The 10,490-nt window shown below is 37.0% G+C and overlaps 1 protein-coding gene across 4 annotated transcripts; it reads left to right on the top strand.

Moving 5' to 3' along the window:
* Positions 1-1,028: 1,028 nt before the first annotated feature.
* Positions 1,029-10,143, top strand: LOC106154734 (tubulin monoglutamylase TTLL4-like). Of its 4 annotated transcripts, none has more exons than XM_087013284.1 (14): positions 1,029-1,214; positions 1,775-2,113; positions 2,792-2,896; positions 3,607-3,692; positions 4,195-4,389; positions 5,529-5,605; positions 6,300-6,428; positions 6,743-6,847; positions 7,152-7,253; positions 7,456-7,590; positions 7,904-8,014; positions 8,977-9,085; positions 9,318-9,469; positions 9,820-10,143. In XM_087013284.1, exons 1-14 carry the CDS (start codon positions 1,139-1,141, stop codon positions 9,929-9,931), a joined length of 1,833 nt encoding a protein of 610 aa, XP_086869410.1. In that variant the 5' UTR covers positions 1,029-1,138; the 3' UTR covers positions 9,932-10,143. The 4 variants fall into 4 exon arrangements, 3 of the variants coding, with proteins under 3 accessions (XP_086869410.1, XP_086869411.1, XP_086869412.1); XM_087013286.1 differs by lacking the exon at positions 1,029-1,214 and adding an exon at positions 2,454-2,551 and having other exon boundaries at positions 1,943-2,113; XR_015334518.1 differs by lacking the exon at positions 8,977-9,085.
* Positions 10,144-10,490: the final 347 nt, after the last annotated feature.

The raw sequence follows: 10,490 nt of genomic DNA, 5'->3' as shown, positions 1-10,490 counted from the left end.
ATATTGACCGTGTCTAAAACCCCCTTTACACTGGACGGCGCCCTTACTGCGTCTTTTGTGCGACCATAAAAACTGGCATCGCTGTGGTCTTAAAAAGGAGACACAAGCATCGCTTTGGTTGCAGAATAAATGTTTAATATTCAGCCAGTTGTCGGCACGTAAAGTATTATATTTTTACCTACAAACGGTGCCGTACTACAGGACGCAGAAAGGACGCCGTCCAGTGTAAAGGGGGCTTTATAACTGAACTCGGAATGGGTGTTTTGACATATAGCGGGGAATCGCCCTACAGTATGTAATACCTGACAGTATGTAATATATGACAACTATTGTCTACTCGGCGCGCTAACGCTCCCTCTTTTTAATCTAATTTTATCAGACACATGAATGTCATGGTCTTAGGTCACTTCTTTGCCTCACGTGACTTGCTATCAAGAAACGCTTGTATACGCACTATAAAACCCGCGTTCTCTTTTTTTTAGTTTGTTTTATATATTTTAGTAACATGGTATCAAAATTATTATTTTGGTCCATTGCAAGTGTCATTAAAAGTCAATTGAATCATCAATGTCACAACCTTGGGCGGGTTATAGTCAAACAGTGCATCCCATGTGACTTCATTTGCAGACGACAGCATTTCATACAAAAAAAATCTTCTCTGCGCCGCCTCTGACCAAAACCCAGCAAAGTCACAGGGTGGCTTTTCCTATTTTTCTCTATATATTCTGCCACAATACGGCAGGGTAGAATAAGATCAAGTTATGTTATCTACGGATACGTAATTTGGTCAGTTTATTGCATGTCTTGACGGAAATCCTGTTTTCACTTCAGAAACAATGGGATCACATTAAATTTTGGTATGTTATTAACTTTCCATTAGATAATTTTAATGGACCTTTGTTGATATTTTGAGTTAAACGCTCAGTCGGATAGGAATCACAGTCTAATAATAATATGTAGATCTTCTAAGATACCACTGCAGTTACTGATATGCAACATTAAAGTAATTATATGGTGATTGCTCACAAGATTAGCTACATCAAGTCTACGCGGCTATAGTCAGTTGTAAGTACATGTAGAGTATTCAGTTTTATGTACGCGATCGTGTTGCCGTGAAAACCTCGGCCGCGTTTAGAAGATGTCTAGGAATCCTACTGGACTTCCAGCCTATGCTGTTTTGCTCCTGATTCTGTGTATAGTTAGAGAAAATACAGGTACAGTAATGACAGTAATCTTTAATGTTGCTTGCGAGACTTGAGGTATTATTTAGCAAGTCATGTAAACCCATTGTCATTTACCAGAGTCCTCTCCGCATCATGATACAGGACCTGCATTCATTGATTTGTACAGGTATACTCCCAGTTCTAGTCTTTGACCCACACAAACCTCAAGCTCATGCATCCGTTCCTTTATGAATCTTCTTTATGTGGACCTCCAGATTCACATCACAGCAATTACCCTGCTCATATTTCATGTCTAAATTCGGTATTTTTGTTTCGAGGTCTTCACACCTAGCTGACGTCCAGGGAACAGGTACAGTAACAAGAAGGGGCATAGTGCAAGGAATGTTTAATGAACGGTATTTGTCAGAGACTGATTGCTTTTGACTGTGAATGGGAGGGGGCCAGGCCCGGGAGGAGGGGGGGGGGGAGTGGAATGCCAATCATCTAGCAACCATGCATTCATCATTACAATGTGTGATTTTCTCTGTTATATCGAAGTCAGATTTATTGGTTTTTATTATCATTATTATTGTAATTATTGTCGTACGTAGGTACATATCCCACGGGTGATGCTGGGCAATGCACGCAGACGGCAGGCGACGATCTAAAGGATTCAAAGCCTGAACACTCGGATATAGATTTAGTCGCAGGTGAATGTAATTTGCTGCACGACCCAGGCGATGCTGCGAGAACTACACAGGAATGTGCGGGCTCACAGTCGAAGACTGAGGAAGAGCCAAAGGAAAGCACAGATACGTCACATATTGCTAAAAACAGAGAAAAATTCACGGAAAAATATGACGGTGATGACGATGTTCAGCCGGCATTGATCCCAAGTTTGTTTTCAAACGTACCCGCTACCATAAATTTTGTAAGGCCGGAACAAAAAGGTATTCATTGTTTTAATTTGCATGCCATTTTAACGACTCAAGCAAGTAAGAGATAATGAAATTATAGACGGAATGATTCAAGATATAGTTAGATGTATTACTATTGTATAAAAAACGTTGCATGAAGGGCAGGCGTACTCCTGTTCTCTTTTAGATTTGGGTACATTCCCCCAGTCCAAAAAATACTAGCAAAAATAGTGAAAACCAAGCAATATTTTCATTTTTGTAACGGTGCATGTCCATGTCAGGGGCGGATTTAGGGCGTCTTCTGGGTCTTCCGGAAGACGGTCAGATTTTCAAGTTTACATTGACGGGTATCTAATTTTTTTTCTGTCGGAAGAAGGTCAAAAATGGAGGATGGATCAACAAAGATAATTTGGAAGACTGTCAGAAAATATCTCTGGATCCGCCGCTGCATGTACATGTATAATAGAGAAAGTAAGCTTATATTTGGCAGATTGTAAAACTGTGCTCCCCATCAAACACACATACTCTTTGAAAAAATCCAGGGAAACGGGGTCCGCCAATGAATACAGCGACATTATTTGATCAGTTCGGTCACGTGGATTATCTAGCTTCTGTTAGTGTGAGTTTATTACATAAAAACTTACTGGGGCTATATTACCGCCGTACTGTTATTAATTTATGCGCTGTATTTAAGATTTGTTTTTCATTTAGTTGAAGAATTTCCACCGGCGATAAAAAATCGATTGAAGTACTTCAAAGGCATAAATAAATTAGTCGAAAGTTTCTTATTGCGATCTGGATTTTCCGTCACATCAGGTAAGATCTTTGTTCTTTACTTTTCGTTTTTTTTTTCTTTTTTTTTTGCCCGCTAGGGGAATATAAATTGTCTTTTCTTGATTTTCACAATAGGCCTCGGTGACGACTGGTTTATCCAGGTCTTTTCATGCCGTAATGTACACTACTTTTCTGTTTTGCAGCACTTTGTCCGTATCAATTACTTGGTCGGGGTGAACATTTACATGAACTTTCTTCCATCACTTCGCTTCTAACTAACAGGACCAAATTACATTATTCTGGTGACCCTCTCAGGTACTCTTTGTAATAGCTACGCAATAAGTTGCCATTTTTTAATGGCTCGAAATAGAAAAGTGTACAGCACGATTAGAAAAAGGCTTACATATTACGGTAGTCTGAGGTTCTTCATACACGAGTCTGATGATTCCAGGTGCGTGTTATTGTTATTAACATTTCTGCAATTAAAAATTATAAAAAGCATTAAAAAGTTGGGTTAAGTGAGTGTTTTTTTTTAATGACAATCAAATAGTGTACGTTTCTTTCCCCTCTGTAATTGTGATGACGTTGTACGACAAAAGCACCTTAGTTCTAGTGCTGCCCTCTATCGACTATTTATAGTCACGGTAATTTAGAGCAATTGTTGCTGACGACACCGTGAGATAATAGTGGGCAGGTGGTGGCCACAGTATTGGAAATAGGGATAAATATGTTTGTGTTTGGTTACGTTTCAGACCCCTCAGAATATATCTTACACTATGGGGTTCCCTTTCAACCACATCTGACGCACCTTCACACCTACCTTAGGCCTCAAGCAAAGGTAAATACGGACCGAAATATTTAATTCCTGGGGTAAAACTAATGTGTGACTTTTATGCTAGATTTTTCTTCTTATTTCCTTACATATACATTAACTCTTTCATTAGTTTTTTCTTTTATGAGAAATAAGATTAAGTTTCTGGGTCTTTTCACAAAAAAGTGACCATTTGAAGTAGTTTTGCCAGTTATGTATTTAATTTTTATTTTATATATTATCTTTTTGCCCTAATATTTCTTCTAATTTTACTAAAATAAGAAGAAACTAGCAACAAATGTTCACTATTTGTGGAATAACCTTACTTAAAGTAAGGAAAGAGAAAAGGACACGAAAAATGAATAACTTTTGTTAAAAAAAGTGTTTTCACATCACGATCAACTACATGAACTGGACACAGATAATCTCATACATGTAGTTAAGACCAACAGAATGTCATATAAACGGCTCGCTCTAAAAACAATTTTGAGTTAAACATTAGAAGTATTTGTATTCTGTTTAATTACAGTTCAATCACATTCCCGGTAGTCATCATTTGGGGTGTAAGAATCTACTGGCTTGGGGACTGGCGCGACAACGACAAAAATACGGTGTGGAAGAGTACGGCTTCTATCCAGAGAGTTACATTTTCCCAGGAGACAAGCAAGCTTTCAAGAAAGCTTGGGATGCCACTCCTGAAGGAGATATGTGGATACTTAAGCCGGTATGAATGTCAGAGTTTCTCAATGAAATTGGTATTAGACGTATTTTTTTACAATGCATTATTAGGATTCCCCATAGGGGAATACTATTGTTTTTGGTAGTATTATTATTATTATTCTTTCGACGCGTTTTTTTTCGCAAAAAATCTGAAATAATTATCATAGGTAGCCTATGGCAAGAATATGCCACAGACCCAGTTTCAGTGACCTTGACCTACTTTTCAAGGCAAAATTTGTAAAATTTGAAATTGACATTAGGCCTTAAGTATAAGCCGTGTGGCTATGGGCCTTATGGTCAGTGATACTGAGGTGAATCCACATATAATGACCTACTTTTATGCAAGTAGGTCAAGGTCAAGGTCGCTAATGGCCAAACGGACTCAAAATAGGTTTGTTTCCGAGATCTCAAAAACCGAATATCCCAGAGCCCCGATCATAGTGGCAAATGATGCCCTATATATTTATCTAAGATTAGCCGTACTGTGGTAGCGACTGCTTAATTACTTTTTTTAATATAGATTTTTAAATATTTATGACATTGCAGAAATCTTGAGTTTGGCAGTTTCTCCATGAAACATTGGTTTTTGGTCATAGCATGCTATAGTAAACTACCCCAAACATATACCCAAAACCCCCAAATCAAATGTCAAATTTGACTTTGACCCTCATTTTCAAGGTCATTTGGCTATTTAATGGAGAAATATTGAAGTGGGCTAAAAGTGATGTTTTGTTGACCCCCCCCCCCAATTCGCACATGCTCTTTCAGAATATTGGGTTAAATTTAACCCATGACCTTCACATGACCTTGTAAGAGCATTTTCACACCTATTTTGCAGGGGAATCCTCCGCCACTGGCTTCAGCCAGTTGCAGTCTAGTTATTATTATTATTATTATTATCCTGTGAATGTAATCTCTTTATCATTATCACCTCCTTTTGCGAAATTTGACACTGGGTGTCACATTTTCATACACTAGCGACGTTTCGTTTAACAAATCTAGATAATAATTAAGAAAAATACCGTGACAGAGATTTGGTAACCTGATACCTTGTACCGGGTAAGTCGCCGTCTCATTATATTTTGGCGTGATGAGAATGTACGTATAACTTATGGTACGTGATATGTTGTGGTCTATCCGTAGGCGTGTTTATCAGGAGGACAGGGAGTGAGTATTTTAACGGACTTGGAAGAAATTCCCGAGGAGGCTGTCGTACAGAGGTAGGTGTGGAAATTTGACAAGAAAACCCGTTATATTTGCTTGCGTGTAATAATTAAACTGAGGGGAGACCCAAAAGTTGTTGGATAGACATATATACACACAGACAGACACACAGACAGAGGTACACCGACAGACTGGCAAGCCAACATAGACATGTTGTTAGGAAGGCAGGAAGAAAGGAAGGAATGAAGGAAGGTAGAGACAGGTAGACGTAGAGACATGCAAGCTGACAGGCAAGACAGATTTTTAGAGAAGCAGACAGAATCACAGACAGGCGGGCAGATAGAGTTACAGACAGAATCACAGACTTAAGTCAGACAGGCAGACAGACTAACAGACAGACAGGCAGACTTGCAGACAGGTAGGCAACATTACAGACAGGCAGAAAGACGGATACGTAACAAAAACAACAATTAGGAAAACGGATGGAGAGACAGACACACACAGGTAAGTAAGCAAACCATGAGGCAGTCTGAGTGAAACCAAACTAAACTGAAGCGCCCTCGTGGAATTAACATATATACTTTCATAACGTAATTTCATTGAGATGAAACAGATGAAAATGTAACTTCAGTGCGATTAAAATGTGATCATAATTAATTATAGAATGCAAAACATGCGTCTAGAGAACTATGTTGTAGATTTTCAGGAAGTACACAACTATCTAAAATTGCAAAACATCTGGTCATTTAGATACCTTCCCAACCCCTTGTTGATAGACGGGGCTAAGATGGACCTAAGGATATACGTGTTAGTGGGTAGTATAGACCCACTTAGGATATACATCTTCCCCGAGGGTGAAGTCAGAATAGCGATGGAGAAGTGAGTTATTACTACCAGTATATTGGTTGGTTTCATCAAGGGAACTGGCGTGAAGAACCACTACTACCATTTTATTAATGTTTTTGATAATTAAGGAGTATTGTGAAAAAAAGGCATTTAAACATTCTCACTCTTCCCCTTCTCTTTTCCTTTCATCTACGGTATTCACATGTGATGTTAACTGGTGTCCATAAGTGTTTAAAATACAGTAATGACACAAATAATGCCTTCTGGATATAAAAAGTTGGACTATCGCAATGTGTTAAATAAAAAAGCCTATACATCTGCAGTTCATGTTTGATATATTTTTTCAGGTACTCTATGGACAAATTCGAAAAGAGAGACATACATTTAACTAACCTCGCTGTTAACAGGATGAATTCTAACTTTACCCCCAACAAGATAAATAAACTTAGACCGTAGGTGCCTTTTATCTGTTTATTGGTTTATTTACACCAGCTATTAAAGTTTAACAATTCCAATACTATTAAATGGTGTCACATGCATAGTCATAAGCACGGTCACCATCTCAGCGGTGCTCCACCTGTACACCATTTACAGTTTCCCTTTTTACAAATGGTGTTTTTAATCTTACTTTTACTCAAGACGACCTTATTGATCCAATGAAACAATATACTTGTCTGTTGACTTTCTCAATTTGAAAACTAATAATAATTATTTAATATGTTCTCCTTTATCATGTCATTATCCATTCCTTATTAGACCACTAGCGTTCTTTTGGAAGCATGTAAAGGAACATTATGGTGTGGAACGGCAGCCAATTTGGGATAAAATTAAAGATATCGTAATCAAGTCCATAATAAGGTGAGAGATACGAAGTAAGAAAATAAAAACGGTGAAAATGAATACACGAACAAATAAACAAAACCATAAACGATGATCAGATGAAAAAATTGGTTCATAACCAGACTGTCAATATTGAAATAATAATTATAATAAACCTAAATGGCTTCATTTGCATCAGTGCTTCCTGTTTATTTAAAACATATAAAAAAAAAACTTTCAGCGGGGAAGAATTCATGCAAGCAGGTACGACTTCCTACGTAAAGAACAGACACAGCGTCTTCGAATTGTTTGGATACGATTTCTTCATTGATGACAATTTGGAGCCATGGCTTATGGAAGTGAACGTTTTGCCAAGGTAAGTGAATAAAATCAGATTGTTTTTTTTTGTTTGTTTCTTTTTATTATTATTATTATTATTATTATTATTATTATTATTATTATTATTATTATTATTATTTTGAATGAACAATACGTCTGCAAAAATATGAAATAAGTGAATGGCTGTATAAATAAATAAATACCCTTTCTCCTATTGTCACTTTTTGATATCTTTTTATTTTACTATCTTATATAAATTTTGACCTTTCCAAAACACGAACTTTAATTGTTATCACAGCAGTAATTACTGGAGTAATTGAAAATAAAATGATGAAAATAATTTATTATAGAATAACAAAAGAAGGCCTAAAAGAAGTGCACCATCCTCTGCTGGTGTATATGTTAAACCTGGTCGGTCTTCAGATACCAGACGACGACGGGGACAAGCCACAAGGAGAAAGGTAATGGCGACTGATAGTATTTGAACGTGTCATTTTCAATAACTAGGTGGTCGGGATGGTGACAAGCCTTACAGACAAATATTTGCATCGTAGCCGAGGATTAGTGAATTCAATCGCCAAACTAGTAACTTAAACCGCGATTTCATGGTCCGATTGCCAAAAAATGTATAGCGAGCATCGCATTACTGACTGCGAACAACGCGGGAAGTTTTGACCGGCATTCACCCGAGTTCCTCCCTGTTGCTACTTAATTTGATACGGGAACTGCACTTTAGGGCTTTTGGAGATTCCAAGTTTTTTTATTAATTCTGTTCTCCCTCTACCAGTAACGAGGGGGGCATTAAGGCCCAGTAAAGAGATTAAGGGGGGGGGGGGGGGGGTGATTATTAGTTGCCATGCTCACTCAGTGTAGAATAATTTAAAAAAAGCTTCAACTACTAGTACTGCATTAAACTAAACCGGTATATATGCCGAATGGACTCGTGAGAGAACCTGCAGTTTGCAGTTATTAATACGTGTGAGATAGTGATGTATACAGTAAGCATTTATAGATTTGGGACCTGAAATCCGATGTTAACTGGAATTTGGTGACTGCATTCAACGGTGTCTTTTCCATTTCATGGTCTTTCTTTACATCTCTGGGAAACATGACGCAAAATCATACATGTATTTGAGGAGGTGCATGTTTTTAATTTGATTCAAAGTATTAAATATGGATATCTTCACTTATAGTTTTCCCTTTGCTCTACCTTAAGTCGTATTAGATATAGTATCTGGAATAAAAAGCACTATTAAAAAGATGTAAAGTCTCTATATAATGTGATCATTTGTAAATAAAAATAGCACGTGACATTGAAGATGGGCCAACCTCTTTGACCAAGTAAATCGTACACACTCAAAGTGCGAACACTTTACTCTGATCTAAATAATATGATCTGAATAAAGTTCACGCTCTACTTTAGCGAGGAAATTGTGCCCAAACATCTTGTTATGGACTCAAGACTGTGGACACAACCTCTGACTGATGAAGAAAAAGAAAAACAAGAAAAATTCATTGAGATGAAAGATGAGGTATATTTTGCGTTTTTTAACGAGAGCAACTTCTGGTTCTTGGAAACTTCAAATCAGAAGATCAAGAAGTAAATTAATTGTAATTGACTTGATATTTTTATAAAATATATGTGCAATGCAAAAGGTATCAATTAAATAGCCCCGGAAGTAAATAAAATGTTTCACTAGCCTTCTCTGTAAGAAGCCATTCAAATACATGCAATTACATTTATTTATTGACTTCTGTTTACAGATTCAGCAACAAGCAATACTGGATGAACTGACACCGGGTGACGTGAGAATTTTAATTAACTCCTTGGACGAAAACAACCGAAAAGGCGGATTTGAAAGAATATATCCTACATCAGACACCAAGAAATATCACAAATTCTTCAAGGAACCCAGGTAGGAATATGTGTGTACGATAAATGTTATAGTGGGCTATGGAAGGCACGTTTAATCTTATTAAAATAATAACTATATTATTTAATACGAACACTATATCCAGGACTTCTTGGAATTGCGTTGTGGCTCAGAAAAAAAAATTGCATATTGATGACATCCCAAGACAACTAAATTAGAGTTTCATTTATTTATGAAGTAGAGGTATGTGATCTGTTCGTTGAACCTTTGTTCCTATGGCGGATATTTTTTTGCGTTTTTAAAGATATCAACTTGTAGTAGTATGTTATTTCCTTTGCTCATTTGTTTGTTCCATTCACTTGTTTAATGTACACGCCTTAAATCTCTTCCAGATACTATAATCTTCTACTCCACCACTGGCTTCAACGCTATCAACATAAGAAAAAGGAAGGGATCAGAGTTATTGAGTCGTATTGTCAGCAGGGGAAACACTTAAAGCTCTGATATCAGCAGAACTCTAATTATAAGTGTCAAAAAAGTAAACGGATGAATGTAGGCATTGGAGTATATCATCCATGTCCTCTAGCTCACGGACTGCATAATGAGAATGAGAAGAAACTGGATGTTAATTAATTACAGAATAACGAACACCTGCATACTACATTAATTGTACTCCATATTGTTTTACTTAAAAAATAAAAGGGTGTCAAATATCATTTGATTTTTCCAACAAACTGTAGACATTGTCTGTGTACTGATGGTAAATGGACTTTCAATGTATGCTAGTGCAGTATTTGAAATGAATGCACAACAGGAAGAAGTCACAATTAAAAAGACAGTTTGAAAATAATGTGATAATTCAACTCCAGTTGGAATTGGTGTTTGTGCGATTCTAAAATATGGAATTGGCTAAATTTCCCTTCTGCACTCTGAGAAAGAGTAAAATATTTCTAATACTGCACTAGCATACATTGAAAGGTCAACTCCATCGGTTTTTTTCCAAGCCCAAAAAGAATTTTTCAGGGGTAAGCAGCAAATGTCTCCTAATCACGAATTGTCCATG

Source organism: Lingula anatina, chromosome 5 (assembly GCF_051362555.1).
Source record: "Lingula anatina isolate TDL-2025a chromosome 5, LinAna3.0, whole genome shotgun sequence".
Classification (NCBI taxonomy): domain Eukaryota; kingdom Metazoa; phylum Brachiopoda; class Lingulata; order Lingulida; family Lingulidae; genus Lingula; species Lingula anatina.
The sequence above is the reverse complement of the archived record's forward strand: the minus strand, read 5'-3'. Positions and strand labels throughout refer to the sequence as shown.

Bases quoted from the DNA above. Each gene is read 5' to 3' on its own strand.
- LOC106154734 (XM_087013284.1), top strand. From the start codon at position 1,139: ATGTCTAGGAATCCTACTGGACTTCCAGCCTATGCTGTTTTGCTCCTG. The intron at 2,114-2,791 runs GTATTCATTGTT...TTTTTCATTTAG, and splicing joins TGTAAGGCCGGAACAAAAAG to TTGAAGAATTTCCACCGGCG. The intron at 7,254-7,455 runs GTGAGAGATACG...AAAAACTTTCAG, and splicing joins GTAATCAAGTCCATAATAAG to CGGGGAAGAATTCATGCAAG.